General features: G+C 59.1%; 2 protein-coding genes across 3 annotated transcripts; one reads left to right on the forward strand and one right to left on the reverse strand.

The window, feature by feature from the left end:
- Positions 1-1,070: 1,070 nt before the first annotated feature.
- On the reverse strand, positions 1,071-15,767 carry ZBTB4 (zinc finger and BTB domain containing 4). 2 transcript variants are annotated; one of them, XM_084863836.1, is made up of 4 exons: positions 15,603-15,767; positions 7,587-7,656; positions 6,156-7,171; positions 1,071-5,522 (listed from the first exon to the last, which is right to left on the reverse strand). In XM_084863836.1, the coding sequence occupies exons 3-4, from the start codon at positions 7,160-7,162 to the stop codon at positions 3,626-3,628; spliced, it is 2,904 nt and encodes a 967-aa protein (XP_084719962.1). In that variant the 5' UTR covers positions 7,163-7,171; positions 7,587-7,656; positions 15,603-15,767; the 3' UTR covers positions 1,071-3,625. The 2 variants fall into 2 exon arrangements, with proteins under 2 accessions (XP_084719962.1, XP_084719963.1); XM_084863837.1 differs by lacking the exon at positions 15,603-15,767 and adding an exon at positions 15,314-15,477.
- Positions 15,768-17,771: 2,004 nt separating this feature from the next.
- Positions 17,772-18,554, forward strand: SLC35G6 (solute carrier family 35 member G6; the record flags this gene model as incomplete). Its single annotated transcript, XM_084862299.1, is given in 4 exon segments — positions 17,772-17,973; positions 17,976-18,048; positions 18,050-18,281; positions 18,284-18,554. Coding segments are annotated over 4 exon segments (639 nt in total), but the record flags the coding sequence as incomplete, so codon positions are not given.
- Between the last annotated feature and the right edge of the window lie 204 nt (positions 18,555-18,758).

Below are 18,758 nucleotides of genomic sequence, written 5' to 3' on the forward strand. Positions count from 1 at the left end.
GCTGGTCTGATTAGCATATTATGCTTTTATTATTATAGATGGGAACAAAAGCACTATGTAGTGTGTATCAGAGGTTGTAAACTTGTGTCTTGTTTGGTCCATGGTTTTGGCTTGAATAATTCTTTTTTAAAATTTTTTATCCTCACCCGAGGATATTTTTCCATTGACTTTTAGAGAGAGTGGAAGAGAGAGGGAATGACAGAGAGAAATGTCAATGTTAGAGAAACACAACTGATTGCCTCCTGTGCACAGGCCCCCAACCAAGGCCGGGGTCTGGGGGGCGGGGAGCCTGCAACCAAGGTCCATGCCCTTGACTGGAATTGAACCCGGAACCCTTTGGTCCGCGGGCCAATGCTCTATCCACTGAGCCAAAGCAGCTAGGGCTTGGCCTGAATGATTGTAAATTTGGATTAGTTAGCTAATTTTAAAATTTGGGTATTTCACAGAGAAACTTGGATTTCTGGCTCCTCTTGAAAAATGTTTAAAAAACCTGTAGTAACACCGGGCCGGATTCCCCTGTTGGCAGCAACCCGCTAGAGCTCATAGTGGTTGTCCACTCTGATCAGTTCCTCAAAGCTCCCGCCCACCTGACCAGCTTCACTCATTTACTTACCCATCCCTCTGTGACATAGACAAAATACAGGGAGGGCACGGGGACAGGAGTTGAAGCCAATGGGAGGACAGGAGTGGAAGCCAATGGGAGGAGTGGAAGAAAGAAAGGTGGTCGTGTCTCTCACAGTTATCCCATATTTGGGGCCTGTTTCCTTTCAATTTGGAGAAAGGGTTACACCTGATTGAAGGCAGTGCCTTTCTGGGACATGAGGACCTTGTGCCCAGCAGGTTGTGTGAACTGAACTGAGTTGAATGTTTCTGCCTGGAGGTCAGACCACGTTCAGCTGGAGCCTCGTAGGCTGCTGCAATCACAGTGACGCACCTCACACCTACTCGGTTGCTGTCCTAAGAGAATGGCTACAGCTCCCCAGGATCCCTGCGGGACGAGGCCAGCGTGCCCCTGTCCAGCCAGCCCCACCGACCGCACAAAGAATCGCACCTGGCATCCCACTGCGGAGCACAGTTTGTTTGTCTTGTTGGTTTATTGGCCTAGAGAGTTGGACACACACACAAATGCGGAGATAAATATTGGTCAATTTCTCTAAATCTGGGTCCTCGCTACATATAGAACTAGTCTGCAGAATTCTAAGTCTCGCGTGCTGTGGCACAGAACCAGTGGCCTTCCTACTCCACCACCACCCTTCTACCCAGGGGACGTGAGGAACGGGCACAAACTGACAAGACGATACTTTTCAAAAGATGAAATCGCAAAACCCCAAACTCCCAACATCTGAAATTCACAATATTCAAGTTCCCCACGTCTTTTCATCGCCATGTCGCCACACTCCCCTTTGTTGCCCAGAATGACCAAATTCTGGAAACTTTTCCCTAAATCATATTTAAAAAAAAAAAAAAAATGTCTACAATCTCAGTTCTCCCTAAATGGGTTTAGATTTTTTGACCTGCAGAAACGAAAATTCCCTGGCTCATCCTCAACCCCTTCCATCTCCTGTGCCTTTTTGCCTCAGTGGTTCAGGTGAAGGACACAAGGGGACTGTCATCCCATCTGGCCCCTGCCTCCAAGGCCTTCCTCAGTCTCTCTTGTGGTTCCGCTGTGTGTGTATATATATATAATCTGTGTGTAGATATAGATATATATATGTACTCTTTATTATGTACTTTTTTCGCAGTTCTTCTAAAGTGCCAGAAACAAGATTTGTGGGAACGTTTTAGTGATTTTTTTTTTTTTTTGCATTTTCCCCTGTTTAAAAATGTTTGTTTTTTTTTTCTCCCATAAAAATTGGAACTTGGTACATTCAGTAGGAAAACTCTTCACTCGGACTGTGGCCAAGACCAAGAAAAGTGCAAAGAGACAGAGGAGTAGTGAAGGAGCGATACCCCTCCATGGTTAACATTCAGGGGGCCTGGCAAGAACCTCCCCCTTGTGTAGTCTGGGAGGGAAAGAGGAGGCAGGAGGATACTCCTGGCCCCTCCCCCAAGTTCACCTCCCTCTAAAAGCCATGATCTTGCCCTTTCAACGTGTTCTGAGAGGGCAGCCATCTTGGCCCCAGAAAACAGTAGCTGGGAAAAAGGCTGCCATTTTGAAAAAGGCAACTTCCCCCCTTCCTAAAACCACACTCCTCTAATTCCCATTTTTCAAATTTGCTCCCAGGACTGGCTCTCCCCTTGTGAGCTGGGTTTTTTGGGCGAGGTGGGCTAGATGGGAAATGCTCATCCAATCACAGCGAGGGGAGGCCATGTTATCAGAGAATTAGGAGCAAATGTTTCTCCAACAACCCACTGGAAGGAAGCAGAGGGACCCTGACCAGGGTTAACTAGTGCAAATTAGGGATTAGGGACTCGGTAAGGTCCCTGAACCCCATCCTAGGCTGGGATCTTTGGGTGTGGGGAATTGAATCAAAGATGGGGTATAAGGTGCTATTTTGGAGGGGAAATTGGTGGGGATACCCCAAAGCCCACCAAGGGAATAGTATGGTTTCCCCAAAACCATCTGGAGTGATTGGTGAGGGAAGTGGTACTGGGGATGATGGGGTGAAGGTAAGGATGGGAGGTCATGTGCAAATCTTGAGCTTACCTGCCCATCCAACCCCCATTATTTTTCTGGCTATTTGGTCTAGTCTGGGAGAAACCATCAGGAAGAAAAAAAAGAAGGAAAAAAAAACACAACAAAACACAGGGAAAAAGTAGATTCCCTTCCCCATCCCCTATGGAGGTCCTCCCTCCTAGCCCCCAAATCTGGTTTAGCCCAGAAGAGGCCATATGTAGAGGCAGAAAGAGATGTGAACTACTCATCTTTTTCGCCTTGGAAGAATCTGGGCCTCACTGGATTTGGGGGTCAAGATAGAACCAAGATTGGTGCTGCCCTGGGCTGGGAAAGGAACAGATGGGTAGCCCTCCTCCCCAACACCTCCTTGACCTGGCCTGGAAGAGGCCATCTCCAGGGTCGGGGAGACTGAGGAGGAACATGGAAGATCCAAAGGCATGGAAGCCAAGGAAGGCATGGCCTCTGAACGTGAAGGAAAAAGGGATACAGAAATCCAAAGCCAAGCTCCCCTGTGGGTGGGTGTCAGGTATCACAATGGTCTGGTCCAGGCCCTGGGCCAAGAATGGAATGTGCTAGGAAGCATCTGGGCAAGGGCTTAGAGAAAGCTTCAGGAGGGAGGATCATTAGGTAACAGATGGTTTCCCCCTAGGTGTACGAATGGGGGTGGATCAGACATTCAGAGCTGGTGGGGGCCATGAGTAGAGAGTCATGTAAGTATATTGCTCAGTTGCCCCAAGGGCTGGCCAAGGGGATGGGAGCTGGCCCTGCCCCTCACGGAGGTCATTCCCTGGAGGAGAACTGAGAGGGGAACCACCGAAGATCCCTTCCCAGGAGATAGGAAAACTACAATCTCACACAAAGCAGCCTGACTCCTGAGCTCCGGGGCCCCCCAAGTCCCTGCACAAGAGTGTGGAGGGGCTCCCGAGGGGCAAGGAGGCCAGGGAGCTGGTAGTGGCGGGGGTTCAGGGCGGGTGGCATCTGGTGAAAGGGGAAATCTGGGCCCAGAGCTCACCCCACATCTCCCTTCTGGGTTCCTTCAACCCCTGCCCACTCCCCTTCCCCCTTAGGGGGGACCGGTGGAGGAAGAGTTGGGGGAGGCGGTGTTGGGGGTGCAGGGGGTACTGTTTGAGGATTGACTGCGTAGCCGAAGACCCCCGGTAGGAAGGGAAGGGCCCCTCCGCCCTTCTCATCAGGCAGGACCATGTTAAGAGCCACCGGGAGAGCAGCCAAGTTGCTGAAGTTGTAAGGGTAGGCAGCAAGGAGCTGGGGGCCATAGACGAGGGGGTAGGGCTCGGGGTAGAAGGTGACTTTGGCAGCTCCTATCCCTTCCATTCGGTCCCCCTCCCCAGCCCCCACCGGCCCCTCACTACCAGCCTTTCCCCTACCACTGCCCGGCTCCCGGCCGCTTCCAATCAGAGCCAGTGGGAACTCCTGCACAGGTGGGTATGCATAGGCGCCCCCTCCTGCCACCGCGGGGAGCTCCTCACCCCCCGAGATGACAGGGTCCTGGACGGAGGCGGCTTCCGAAGCCTCCTCGGCGGCGGCAGCCCCGCCCCCGGCCTCCCCGCTGGATGAGGAGACCTGCATCTCTTGGGGGGCCTCCTCCTTGACATCCCCGGGTCTGGCGCCCGTGCTGCCCTTGGAGTAGGCAATGACAGGTGTGGGGGTGCCCCCCGGCCTCTCAGCAGCGTGCCTCTGCCCGTGGCGGCTCAGGGCGGCCGCCGTCTTGCACACCTTGGCGCAGTGAGGGCAGGCAAAGCGGGAAGACCTCCGTCCGGCCCGGGAGCCGTGGGAGCCCCCGCTGTGGGCCTCCTGGTGCTTCCGCAGCTTCCTCTGGGTGGCGAAGGTCTGGGCGCAGTCCCCGCAGCGGTGCCTCCGCTCAGCCCCCGGGCTCTCCTCCCAGCTCCTGGGCTCCAGCTTCTGTCTCCAGCGCGGCGGCCTGCGGCCCCTGGGGGTCCCGCCGCCCCCGCCGCCGCCCGCGCCCGCAGCACCGGCCTTGCGCTTGGGCTTGTACGAGTAGTAGGGCCTCCACAGTTGGTCCTCCCCACCGGCCTTCGATTCCTCCTCCTCGTCGTCCTCCTCTTCCTCCTCCTCCTCACTCTCCTCCACTTCCTCTGTGCTCAGTTCCCCGGGGCGCAGGTCAGTTTCTGAGATGCGGCGCTTGACGATGGCCTCCTCGCCGATTCGCACAGTGATCTGACACAGCGGCGGCGGCGCCTGCAGCTGAGGGCCCCGGCCGGGCCCTGCGGGGGCACCCCCGTCCCCGCCACTCCCGCCGGCTGGCTTGGCCACGTAGGTCAGAGTCCTTCCGGCCCGCAGGCTGCGGCCTTTGGTCTCCTCCGTGGCCGCGGCAGGCCCTGCAGGCGTGGCCGGGCTGCCCGCCGTGGCCGGGCTGGGTGGCGTGGGTGTAGGCACTGGGGGAGGAGGTGGGTACTCACGCTTTTTGGGGGGCCTCGGGGGAGCAGTGTAAGTGATGACTGAGGCGGCCTGGGCCCCACCTGTGTTGGCCATTCCACCCCCTGTCCCACCACCACCGCTGCCCCCGTGGACGATGACAGAGGGAGCCGGGCGGGCGAAAGTGATGACGGAGGGTGGGGGGCCGGGCTCCGGGGCAGGCGGGGGCCCAGGCGGAGGGCTGGCTGGCACTGCTGGAGGGGCCGGTGTGTTGAGGCTTGGAGATAGGGGGGCCTCGGGGGCTCCCTGGCTGTAGGTCTTGTAGGGTCGCTTGGCTGCCCGCATGGGGAGCAGGCGGTACAGCTTGAGGGTGTTGAGCTTGGGCTTGTAGCCTCCGTTGGGTGTCTTCTCACTGGCTAGGAGGCCTGGGCTAATTCCATGAAAGGCTCGCTGGTGGGTCTTCAGGTTATAGTAAGTGACAAAGGTTTCCCAGCAGAAGATGCACTGGTACCTGGGCCGGCACAGGAGACAGGGTGGGGACAGAGCCAGTTGAGTCAGGAGCCCTGAAGCCAGGGCCTCAGCTTCCCGTAACCTCTACTGCCCTCCCCTCAGACCTGGAACCCCCTCAGCCACTGCTCACCCGCCTTTCGTGCTGCTTACCCACCCTGCCAGCCTCGGGAGGGACCCCAGTCCTACCTAGCGCAGTGTCCCCACCCCAGCTGTCCCAGCTGTGACCTGGGATAATCACACACCTCGCCTAATTCACCAGGCCTTCTTTTAAGCTCATATGACAGGGGAGAGGTCTTATGAACAGGGACACTATGGAAAGACATATTATAACGACTGATGGGCACAGTCTTTTCCCGTGAGGATAACTTCTATCCTTCCTCCTCGGTCTTCATAGCACCAGCCGGTCGTGGCACCTAGAGGTGCTAGGAAGTATCAGCCGGAGGAGCTGGGCTGAAAGGAGGCAGATGGGGAAGGGATGGAGAGCAGGTGATGGGCCGCGGCGAGCAGGGCCTCGGATGACTTCCTAGGCTCCATGCTCTGCCCGCTCCCTCCCTGGTCCACGTGGTGCCTGGGTGCTGACAGCTGACTCACTGATTCCCCTCTCCCCCGCCCCCCATTCCCCCCAGCCACTCACCTGCGCTCCCCGGTGTGCCACACCTCGTGCTTGGTGCGGTACTCGGCCAGCGCGAACACCTTCTCGCAGTAGCGGCACGGGTACTTGCGGCGCCACGAGTGCACGTTGCTGTGCCGCTTGAGGCTGGACAGCGTCACGTAGGAGCGCTCGCAGGCGGCGCACACGTACAGCACGTGGCCGCCCACCACCTTCACCACGTGCTCGGGGCCCCCCCGGAGGCCCGCCGCGGGGGGCAGGGCCGCGGCGTCCATGCCGGCGGGGCCCCCGGAGCCCCCGGAGCCCCTGGCGCCGGCCCCGCGGCGGCACTGCGCCTGGTGCGTGTGCAGCCTCTTGGGGTGGATGAAGCTCTTCCCGCACCGCGGGCAGGGCAGGGGCGGCCGGGGCAGGGCGGGCTGCGGGGCAGCGGCCTGGGCCTCCGCCCTGTCGCTCTCCCACTCCCCGGCGGGCCCCGGCCCAAAGCTGTCCTCTCCGGGCTGCGCGGGGGCCGCGGGGGCCGGGGCGGGAGGCACCCAGGCGTCCCCTCCCTCCCCCAGGCCCTGCAGGCGGGAGATGCCCAGGCGCCGGCCCAGGGCGCCGATCTCGGCCACGGCGGCCCCATCCCCTCCGCCGTCCGGCAGCGCCAGGCGGGCGCTGTAGATGAAGTTGAGGACGTCGGAGAAGGCGGCTGCCGGGACCCCCGGCAGCTCTAGGACCCTGGGTGGGGAGGGAGCCGGGGGCGAAGCTGGAGGTGGAGAGGAGGAGGAGGAGGAGGAGGAGGCAGCTGTGGTGGCGGCAGGGTTAGGGGCTGAGCCCCCAGTAGCTGGTGGGAGGGGCAGCGGAGCTGCAGCGAGCAGGGCCTCCCTGAAGAAGGGGCTGGAAGCCGCCAGGACGCTGCGGTGAGCAGGAAACTTGGTGTCCCCGGCTATGAGGGTGACATCGCAGAAGAGGCCTCGGAGCCGCTGTTCATTGAGCTGGCGCAGGACGGCGGGGGCGTGGGATGGGTCCGTCACCTCTGCTGGGGGGGGCATGGCACCAGCCTAGACAGAGGAGAAGAAGTAAGGGGAGCATCTCAGAGGGGGGGCCGAGGGCAGGGGCCTCAAAACGCAGGGAGGTGAGCTGGGGGTGGGGGTGGAGGGTTAGATGTTGTCGGTCAGAGACCAGTGGAAGGCTGACTAGCTTCCACTAGTCAGGGGTTAACCTTAGCCACCATGTCTGGCCGGCACCCAACACCAGGATGTCCAATATCTGGGGCTGGAAGATGCCAGGGATACCTCAGGCCTGGATGAAGGTCAAAGGTTAAACCTCCAAAGTCACAGGCTAGGAAAACAAGCAACGGACACCTCTTTGCACTGGACTGGCGGCCATTTCATAGGACTCCCGAGGCTAGACAAAATGGCTGGCCCGCCGCCTCCGGGCCAAACGTTCCCAGCTGCAGACCTCTCACCGCCTCACCTGACAGCACCGCCAACATGGAGCAGAATGAGGGTGGCTCAGCAAGTCCCTCCGGCCGGGCCTCTTCCCTCTGTGAAGGAGCAAACCACGTGCTCAGTAGAGGATCTGAAATGGGAGGGACCTTGGGAGCGAGGGGGTGGGAGAGTGCCGGGGTCAAAGCGGACTCTCCCAGCGGCCTCTGTCAGGCTGTTTGCTTAGCCACCTCCAATGGGACCCGGGAGGCCACACGGAGAACCGCAGCCTTCGTCTGCTGGCCCCGTCAGGACTGGAACAAGAGAGTTTGCATCTTCCCAATTCAAAACACACCGCAGCTCAGTGCGGTCCTCCAGGCCCAGGGAAGCCTGTCGGATCACTCTCCAGTCCCTCTGGCCCGATCTTAAAGCTCAAAGGAAAGCACACATTTGCATATTGTCTTTTTTATAACGGTTTCATTTACATATCAAAATAGAATTGCTTGAGACGTTTTATTGGACCAAGCTGCTAGATATTCAAATTAGGAAAGGACCTCCTCTCTCGGGAGCCAGCCCCGTCAGTCTTTGAGGGATTTCTGGCCACCAAAGACCACCATTCATACACAGTGCCCAGCTCGCTCCAGTCTCTGGAGGGCACTGGAAAGGCCACCAGACCAGGGGTGAGGACACGTGGGTCCCACTCCTTACTCTGAGAGCTAAGGGCCTTAGGTCTGTGGCTTTAAAACAGGGCTTGTGGGAGGGGGTGGAACACAACTCCTATCTTACCTCTTCCTGGGAAGCTCATCCGAAAGGGACAGTAGGCACCCCCAAGGCGAGCTGTGGCAATCACCACACAGAAGGCACTCACAGCCGCTCTCGCCCCTGTGGGCACAGACGGGGCTTTGGGGCTGTATTTTCCAGTTGAAGATCTGAGTTCAAGAGCCACACAGTGACTTAGCCAAAGTCACACAGAGCTGCTAACAGCAGGGGGGGCTGTTCACAGAGCCAGGCCCGCTGACCCGAGAGCAGAGGTTTTGGCCCCTCTTGGCTGCCCTCCTCAGAGCCAGGGCATGACCTCCTTCAGAATGCCCTGGGTCACACGCTTTCTGACGCGTCCTGCATCAGGAGTTCCCCACCCCATAAAAACCTTATCTTCCTGCTTAGTAATCATGCTATCTGGACTAAAAGGCCTTCCCTCCACAGTCCCTTTCAATTCCCCAGATACTGCTCTGACTCCTCCCCGGAGAACCGGCGATAAACAGAGGTGAACACACACGATCGGCAGCTCCAATGGCCGGCACATACCCGGGTCAGTGCTACCCTCAGCTGCTGGGCTGCAGGTGGGTCTGTTGTAACGTGAGGCGAGCACCCCCTCCCATGACAGCCACTGGCCCACTGGGACCCCCAGAGTCAATGCTTTAATGGGGTTACTTCATTTATTCCTTACTCTTCACCCTAAAAAGTAGCTTAGCTTCCCCATTTTATTTTTAAATACTGGTATATTTTTATTGATTTTAGAGAGAGGAAGGGAGAGGGATAGATAGAAACATCCATAAAAGAAATACTGGATCAGCTGCCTCCGCACGCCCCCTACTGGGGATGGAGCCTGCAACCAGGGCATGTGCCCTGATACGGAATCCAAGCGTGACCTCCTGGTTCATGGGCCAACGCTCAACCACTGAGCCACACTGGCCAGGCTAGCTTCCCCATTTGTAAGTGAACAACTGAAGCTCAGAGGTGCTAGGTAGCTGACTCAAGAATATATGAGCAGTTAGCGGGGGCTGGCACCTGGTCCCAGGAAGTTTGGCTCCAAAGCCCGTGTTTTTGATATACCAAATCAGGGTGAAGGGCTTGTTTACAGATGTGAGCTATGATATTCTGAGATATTGGGAATATCTATATTTGGTCTTCATCTCCATGGCAGACAGAGAGCCTCTAAAACTTGAAATTTCCTAAGTGGTGAGAGCATTAGGAGCATCTTTTGTTCTAATGGTTGGTCTTTGATTCTGCTTCCTGACACCAAGCTCCTAAGTCCGTGGGGATTTCCTGGGTTATAGCAGCTTTTTTTGTTCTAATGAGGTGACTGCTGGTGGGCTCCCGGACAGGGGCTGGTCAGCAGAATGACCAAGCCATGATAGAAGCTTGGGACTTCCAGTCCCACCCACTCCCAACTTCTGGGGAGCGGAGAGGGACTGGAGACCGAGTTAATGATCCATCATGCCTGCGTGATGATGGCTCCATAAAAATTCCTTAACTACAGGGTCAATAGAGCTCCCAGGTCGGCAAACACATCCACCTGCTGGGGAGATGACGCATCCCGACTCTTCGGAGACAATTCTGCTCCTGTGCGCAAGCCCCTTTCAGACCTGCCCTGCTCACCTCCACACGGCCTATTCGTCTGTTAGCATCTGCTCCTTAAATAACCGGTGAACCCAAGTATTTCCCTCAGTTCTGTGAGCCGTTCTAGCAAATGATCCAATCTGAGGAAGGGGTCGTGGTAAACCCCAATTTATAGCTGGTCGGTCAAACGTACAGGAGGCCTGGATTTGCGACTGGCATCTGAAGCGGGGGGCTTGCTGGTGGGACTGAGCCGTGCCCTGTGGCACGTGACACTATTTCCAGGTAGCTGGTGTCAGAAGCGAATGGAGGACACCCGGCCGGGTCAGGACTGATCAGCGAGGGGAAAACCCACACCCATGATGTCAGAGTGTTGTGAGTCGAGCACAGACAAATGGTTGTGTTCTTTCAACAGCCCACGTGTTAACATGAGAGAGGCCCTTCACCAGGAAGCAGCAGCCTGCACAGCCAGCAAAGCGCAGGTTCCAGTCCAGCCCCCACACTCCCGGGCCAGCCGGCCCACCTGCCCCGCCCAGGCCGGCTGCCCGCTGAGGCGTGGCGCCCGCTGAGGCGGGGCGTGTTGAGGGGACAAGGCCTGCGGCGGCTCCTTAGAACCAGGGAAGCCCAGAGCTGGCCTGGCCCTGAGAGACCACCCAGGACGGCGGTCGCCAACCTTTCGGACCTCCGGCTGGCGACCGCTGACCGAGAATCGTCATGATCGTGGTACATATGTGTAGCTGCCGTTTGTGCAATACTTACGATGTACCAAGTACAGAGCTAAGCATTTTATCTGCATCATTGCATTGCAAGACTCAAAAAGGGCCATTGTGAGGCTGTACAGATGAGGAAACTGAGGCTTTCAATGCTCTACACTCCTCACTGTCAGGCAGAGAGAACACAGGGGCAGTGTGAACTGCCCTGGCCTTACTGCTAACCAAAGAGTCTGAACCCAGCTCTCCTGAGCTCACCTGCCCCACCATTGGCCACTGCCCTACAGGGCTTATGGGAGGTGGAGAACTAGCTGTCCGACTCTGGGCAAGGTACTTAGCCTCCTGGATCTGTTTCATGGTCTGTGAGAGTGAAAAGTCCCCTCCGTGTGGCTGCTGTGGAGAAGTGAGCGGGGAGCTGGCAGCACCAGAGGGGCACCTGGCACGGTAAGTGCTCAGTCCGCGCTCACTCTTACATCTTAGAACTCGGTCCCAGAAAATGATGCGGCAAGTGAGGAAAAAGCAGCAGAGTCAGGCTTCAGGGTGGGCTTGGTGGCTCTGTGGTGTTTAGTTTATTTGTTCTTACTGCTTCTCTGCTCTTGACTGGCTGTGTGGCCTCAGAGGTGTGACTGAGGTGGGGATCCGGGCACTGCCACCAGACACACTCCACCTCCTGCTGTTCCCTTTGCCCGAATGTTTTCTCAGCCTCACGCCTTGCTGCCCCCCCCCCCCCCAAGTCTAGGCTCAAAATCACCCCAATCCCCCACGCCCCACCAGGCCTTCCCTGTCTCCCAAAACTTCCCGTCCATCTCCCCTACTTTATTTTTCTCTTTGACACTTAGGGAAACATATTACTCATTTATCTCTAGAATGTAACCTCCAAGGGAGGAAGAGGTTTTTTCTTGTTTTTGTTTTTTTTAAGTTTATTGATTTTTAGAGAGAGAGGAGAGAAAGATTGGTGTGAGAACGTGAAACGTCGGTCAGCTGCCTCCTGCATGTCCCCCACCAGGGACCAAGCCCGGAACCTGGGCACGTGCCCTCACCGGGAATAGAACTGGCAACCGTTTGGTGTACGGGACTACGCCCAACCAACTGAGCCACACTGGCCAGGGAGGGAGGGAGGGGTTTTTGTCTGCCTTGTCCACTGCTATCCTCAGTGCTTAGAACAGTGTCTGATATGTAATGGGAGATTTTTAAAAAATTGGTGACGGCATGGACCTGTCTTCTTCAAAGTCTGCGTGCAGTCTGTCCACCCTTGGGAAGGAAGTCCTCTTCAGGGCAGGACTGAGCTGGTCAGGGACTGGGATGGTGCATGTAACGGGACCACTCCTGGGCACTCACACCTTGCTGACACGCCTCCGGGGCATTCCATGCATTGCCTCATTTACGGATTTCCCCCAGACGACACCCAAAGTGGGCAATTACATTATCCCAATTTTACACATAAGGACACGGAAGCTCACAGAGGTGGGCATACCTTGTTCAAGGTCACACGGCTTGTGAGGAGCAGAGCAAAATTCAAATCCAGGCCTGTGAGCCCAGGTGCTGAGCCTTGCCCTCTGCCACACTGCCCGTCCTGCCCCGAAAGGGCCCACGGCCAGCGAGCGGGTTGCAGAATCGCCGCACAAGGTCTCACGTGCTAAAGGCTCACGGTGTCGCGTCTGATCTGTCCTCTCCCTCGCTCCCCACATCCAGCAGCCCCCACGTCTGGGCAAACCGGCAGCCCAGCTGGGAAGCCTTCCCTTTAACCCACCCCTGGCCCCCAAATTAGCTCGGGGCCTTGTCAACACTCACATGGTCCAAGGTCATGGTCTCCCAGCTACTCCCCTGCCTCCAGGCTTACCTCTCACTGAAGGTCAACCTCCCCCGTGCAGCTCGGTGGCATTGCTCCTCGTCTCAGAGCCCCCCCGGGTCCCTCACTCTAGAATAAAGCTCCAACTCCTCCGCAGGCACTCGGGGGCTAGCTCCAATCTCCCTGTCTAACCTTGCCCGTGCTGGTCTCCCTTCAAGCACCCAGTGTGCTATAAGCCCCAGCACGTCCTGGGCCTCCATGCGTTTGCCTATGCTAGTCCTCCCATCAGAAATGCAGCCTCTCCTCCACCTCGTCTCCAAAGCCCTGCAAAATATTAAGATGGAACTCAAATGCCACCTCCCTGGTGGCCCTGCCTGGCCCACCGGATGACAAGCGCCCCCGTCTTTTTGCTTCTGTGGCCGGCACCCAGCAGCAGATATGAGCTCACTCCCCCCGCCGGGCCTCCCTGAGCTAGTAGGCACACGGGCCTTCTGAAAGGATCGGTGGGGGTGCTATTGATACAGAAACTGGGGAGCAATGTGTGCACAGAGAGGCCCACAGAAAACTGCAGGAGGACAACCGAAAGCAGCTGGACCTGGACCCTGACTGCCTGCGTTCAGGTTCCCACACGGGGCAGCTCCTGTGCCTGGGGAAGGGTCTGAATTCGCTCCCGAGGCAGATTCCTCAGCACGGGTTCCCTCACCTCGGGGGCCGGGCCCTGGTGTAGAGCGCACAGGACCGGGGATCTGCCTGCCTGCGTTCGAACCCGGCTTTCCCTCTTGCTAGCTGAGCGACAAACTGCGGCCTCATCGGAAAAGGGGAGGTGGTGAGAAGACCTACCTCCACGGGGCACTGTGAAGACTCGGTGAGTGATCGCACGGAATGCTGAGCACAGCGCTTGGTACACAGGAAGTGCTCAATAAGTGTTTACCGCTATTGCTATTAGCCAAGCCCCAGCGGGGGCTCCGCGCGGGCAGAGGGCTGACAGTTGCTGGCACAGGCATAGTCTCCGAACTGGAGCTACTTTCCTGGCACCTTTCCCATATGCTACTTGCTTACGACCCTGTTGGGAGACAGGCAGGGCAGACCATTAGTCCCATTTTACAGATCGGGAACCGAGGCTCACTCAGGGGAAGTGCCAGTGAAGAAGCAGGAGGGCCGGAACCCCTCAGTTCTAGTCTAGACCCCCTTCCCCTCCACCAGGCCGGGGTGCACCTGTTGTGCCGGCCTCTCTCAGCACCCAGCACCCCCTCCGGGCAGGAGGCCCCGGCCATCGTGCCTTCCTGCCGCTCCCCATGCATATCCTCCCTGCAGACAGGTGAAACGCAGTACCCAGCAGTGTGAACACACACACACACACACACACACACACACCCCTCCAGAAGGGCCCGGGCCCCCGAGGTGAGGGAACCTGTGCTGAGGGATCTGCCTCGGGAGCGAATTCAGACCTTCCGCAGGCACAGGAGCTGCCCAGCCTGCGTCACAGACGCAGAAGAGATGGAAAAGCAGAGATACCGGCAAGGGGGGCCGGGAGAGGGTGAAGCGAGAGGCGGAGGCTGAAAACTTGGTGTTTCTTTTTTCCATTTCAGTGACAAGAGTCACACCCGACCTTTACGTAAACATGGCCAAGGAGCCGCTCGGTCCAGGCTCGGCTTCCTTGCAGCCGCCAGGCCTCTCCTCCCCGTGACCCTGACACGCCGGGCAGGCCGGCGAGAGGCCAGCGCTCAGACCCCGCACGGGGACCAGCCCGGCCACCCGCCCGCTGCCCTGGCTCTGCCCCGTGTTTACCTCCCTGCTCCTTCCCAGCACAGCCCCACAGGCCGCTCACACACGCGAAAGGCCGCACGCACACACGGCTGCGGCTGATCTCTCGACGCCGAGGCCCACATGCCCTTGTCACGCCACCTCCCCTCGCCCCCCCCACAAGTGTGTTCTGAGCAGCTCGCCTGCCTCCCAGCCCAACAGCAGGGACAGGCTCCCCGCAAACAATGTCACAAAAGGATCCCTCAGCCTGTGGCGCACACACAGCCTTCCCCTCGCCAGGCTGCCCACGGGCCCGTAAACACAACCTGCACGGTCCACCCCAGCCCCTCACACCGGCGCCAGCTGCCCCACGGGTCCTGGAGACACACCCTGGGGTTCCCCCAGTCCCTCAGGATGAGTGGCCCCTGAGTTCTAGACCTGCGCCACCTCCCCACGCAACTTGCTCATCACACAGACACAGGACCCACCCGGCGGGGCCATCCTCGCTCAGCAGCACGGAGAGGACCACACCTCAGCAGCACAGAGCCGGGGCCCAGAAGGGACACCTTCCAATTCAGAGGTAAACAACCGCCCCCCCAACAGGCACACAGCCTGCGCCCCGGTGCCGCCCGGCGCGCTGACACCGGCTGGCTGTGCAGACAACAACAGTTCCAAACAGTTCCTCTGTGCAGGGGGCAGCAGCAAACACTTGCTGCTCTAAAACCTGCCCAGAACCCCGCGTCCAGCAAACTCCGCACGGACCCTGTCCTGCTGGGAAGGCGGACCTGTCACCCGAAGCCACGGGGCCGCGGGCTGTAATTCTGCCCCGCAACACCGGACACCCCGCCACCTGGCTTTCCGTCCCCGTGGCCCCGGAGGGCCCTGCCCAGACCCCGGGCTGCCAGGCCGGCACCCAGCGGCGGTTACCTGGCCCCACGGCACGGCAGGAGACACACAACCTCCGGGGCTCACGGCCACCACCCCGCCCCGACGGCGCGGCGGCCCCGGCCCCGCTGGCCCCGCGCACCCCGCACACCCCAACTCCGGGGCGCGCACCGGCCACCCCTCCCCCTCCTGCCCGGCTCCTACGCCATCGCCCTCCCGGCTGCTAGCAGCGCCGGCCGGGGCTCACCCCCGCCCAGCCCTACCCCCAGCCCGCCCCAGAAGCCGAGGGGGGCATTCGGCTGCAGGATTAACCTTTCAGACGGGGAGCGAGGGCGCCCCTTCCCCGGCCCCCGCGATCGCGCCTCCCCTGGCCGCCGCTGGGCCGGACGCCGGACCGGGGCCCCCGAGCCGCCCCCTCCCCGCGCCGTGCGCCCGGGGGCGGGGCCAGCCGCAGCCCCCGACCCCGGAGCCCCCGGGTCAGCCCGAAGGGGAGCGGGCGGCGCGGGGCGCAGCCCTGGCCCCCGCGGCGCCGGGCGGCGGGGAGGGGGCCCTGCTGTGGGCTCCGGTCCGCCCGGCCCTGCCCGGCTCGCCCGGGGCCCACCTGACTGCGATGGCGCCGCGTCCGCCGGGCCCGGCTCATCCCCGTGGCGGCCCCCGGCCGCTCCTGCTCCGCCCGCCTCCAGCTCCGGCTCCGGCTCCGGCCCCGGCCCCCCCAGCGCCCGGCCCCGGCCCGGCCCCGCAGCCGCCGCCGCCGCTGACATCATCGGCTCCCCCCCCACCGGTTCTACCCCCACCCCCACCCCCGGAAACAGTCCCCCCCAGCGCCGCCGCCGCCGCGAGCAGAGGAGGGAGGCCGGCGCAGGCTGCAGACGCGACACAGGCTCCGGCCCGGTGGGGGCCGCGCCCTGGGCCTGGGCCCGGAGCGATCCCGAGCGGAGCGGCTCCAGCAGGGCCGCCGGCCGCGGGGCACCCCCGGGCCCGGGCCTGGCCGCAGCTCCCCCGCAGGATCGCCGACCACCCACTCCCTAGGAAGGGGCAGCCCCTTCCCCCAACACACACAGACACACACACACACACACACACACACACACACTGCCTCCACTCAGCGTGCACACCGCCCGGAGAGCACCGCCTGTGAGGGCGCAGACCCACAACATGGCAGGCCCGGCAGGAAATCAGGCCTCGGGGGACCCACAGACCCAGGTTGAAGACACACATACACACACACACACACACACACACACACACACCCTCCCCAGAAAGGCAGGGAACCCCACCAGGCCGAGGCCCTGGAAGGCCCAGCCGCTCAGAACAGGCACATAGGTGACGAGCAGGCAGCTCGGTGTTTTGTCCACCAGAGGAATGTCCGGTTCTATATCGCAGAGGCCTGGTGCGGGCCTCCTAGGACAGCACCACCGAAACACACAGAAGCAGCACATTCCTGACACTCCGGAGGGACAGCCCCAGAGACTCCTTCCTGGCGTTCAAAAATTCAAAACCCGGGAGGCCGAGGAACCAGCCCTCGGAGCTCCTTTCTGGACAAGGTGAGGCACCACACGTTCATTTAAAGCCAAAGACGTCTCCTCACGGCGCTAGTCTTACAGAGAAAATAAAGAGCCAGAAGGACTTCGGAATCATAGAGCATAGATGTAAAGAAGAACTTTGGAGTCACAGAGGCATAGATGGAAAGCGAGCAGAGTTGGACACAAAGAGAAAAGAGGCCCACCCCCACCTCAGGAGGTTCCAGGGAGGAACCCCGCCCCCGTGGGATCGGGTCACAATGGCTGGAGCTCTAAGGGTCCCAGGGCCCTGAGCCAGGAGGAGTGGAGGAAGTCCGAGGAAAGATGGTGAGTGTGGGGGCCAAGGGGCCACAGCCTCCTTCCTTATAGCTCCGGCTGCTCCCTGTCCCCCCGCCCCTAACACTGCCCAGCTCTCCTAGAGAAGGAGCAAATGAAATTCGCCATGGTCTACCCAGCTGTCCCTGGAACCTGTGACATCACATCAACACATAGCATCAGAGGCCACCTCCTCTTCCTCATTCCAGTCGTCCTTTCCTCCTCCCAGAGGCTCAGTGCTCGGGGACTACACACTCCCTACTTCCTGCTCTATTACCACACTGTGCTTCCTCAGCCATCTTTCAGGCCCTTTCTAGCTCCCGCGTTCCTCTACCGTCACAAGGGGTCCTAGCCCCCAGCCTGACATTCGCCCTGTCTCCGTCCCCTGGACTATGGCTGCCCTAATGCCTGAGCTCTTTTCTCCCTAACAAGCTGACACTCACCCCCATTTCAACCTGCCAGCTTCACCCCGTCACCATGGCTGGCCCTCCACTCGCCCCAAGCCTCCCCTGGCACCTGTACTGTCACCAGGCGACTGCGTGCGGCCCTGCTGGGCGGGGGCCTGCGTCTGGTTTCCTGGGCCCCTTCTCCCAGGCGTCTCACCAGATTTCCCACTCATCCTTGCTGGCGCTGCTGCTCTGTTCATGCCTCCTCCTCCTCCCCTTTACCCCTGCCTGCACACCCCCACTCTCCTCAGCCTTGGATGTGTCTACAGGGCAGTTCAGGTGATGCCTGCTGGCAACACTGTCCTCGTTCACAGAAGTTCTTTTTTCTTTTTCTTTTTTAAAATATATTTTATTGATTTTTTACAGAGAGGAAGGGAGAGGGATAGAGAATTCAAAACATCAATGAGAGAGAAACATCAATCAGCTGCCTCCTACACACTCCCCACTGGGGATGTGGCCACAACCAAGGTAACATGCCCTTGACCGGAATTGAATCTGGGACCCTTGAGTCCGCAGGCCAATGCTCTATCCACTGAGCCAAACCGGTTAGGGCACAAAAGTTCTTCCATCATCTGCTCTGTTCTTTGCACCCTCTGTCTTGAGAGCCAGGGTCTCAGTCACTGGGACTGGCATGGCCTATTGGGCAGCCCCGTGGGACTAAGCGTCATTGTGGGCCCTGGACTAGGGGCACTACTGAAGGGGGGGAAGGCCTCTACATGGCTCTGAGCCATGTGCTCGCTTTTCTGGGCGGCCTGGCACCATCGCTGGGACTTCCCCTCCTGCCTACCAGCAGTGGCCTTCCTGTTTGGCTTGATGGATCTTTGTGGGCTGTGGACCAGGCCTTTCTCCTGTCCCCTGCTGCCCATTGATCCTCTGAGTTGGAGCTGTGCGAGGGCAGTGGTGACCCTTGTTCTGGTTGCCTGTGTGTGTGTGAGCTATTCCGTCACCAAGGCACACCCTGCCCCGGTGTGCACTGTCCTGCACTCTGAGGTGGTGGTGCCTCCCCTCCCCCAATGCGGCAGTATTATGTGCTCCATGAGACTGTGGCACCTTCTCTTTTATTTTCTATTTATTTATTGAATTTATTTATTATTTTAAAATATGTGTGTGTGTGTGTGTTTTTTTTTTATTGATTTCAGAGGTAGGAAGGGAAAGGAAGAGACAGACACATCAATGATGAGAGAGAATCATCAAAAGGCTGCTTCCCAAACACCCCCTATTGGGGACTGAGCCTGAAACCTGGGCATGTAACCTGCCCAGGAATTTTAAAAATATTTTTTATTGATTTCAGAGAGGAAGGGTGAGGGAGAGAGGGAGGGAAAAAGGGAGAAAGGAAAAAAGAGAGGAAGAATGGGAGAGAAAGAGAGAGAGGGAAAGAGGGAGGGAGAGAAACATCAATGATGAGATGGGGTGGGGGGGGGAGGCAAGGGCAAATAGACTGGAATAAAAACGTGGAAGAACAAGTGACTGGAAAAG

This window comes from Pipistrellus hanaki, assembly GCF_964339955.1.
Source record: "Pipistrellus hanaki genome assembly, chromosome: 16".
In the NCBI taxonomy this organism is placed as follows: Eukaryota; Metazoa; Chordata; class Mammalia; order Chiroptera; family Vespertilionidae; genus Pipistrellus; species Pipistrellus hanaki.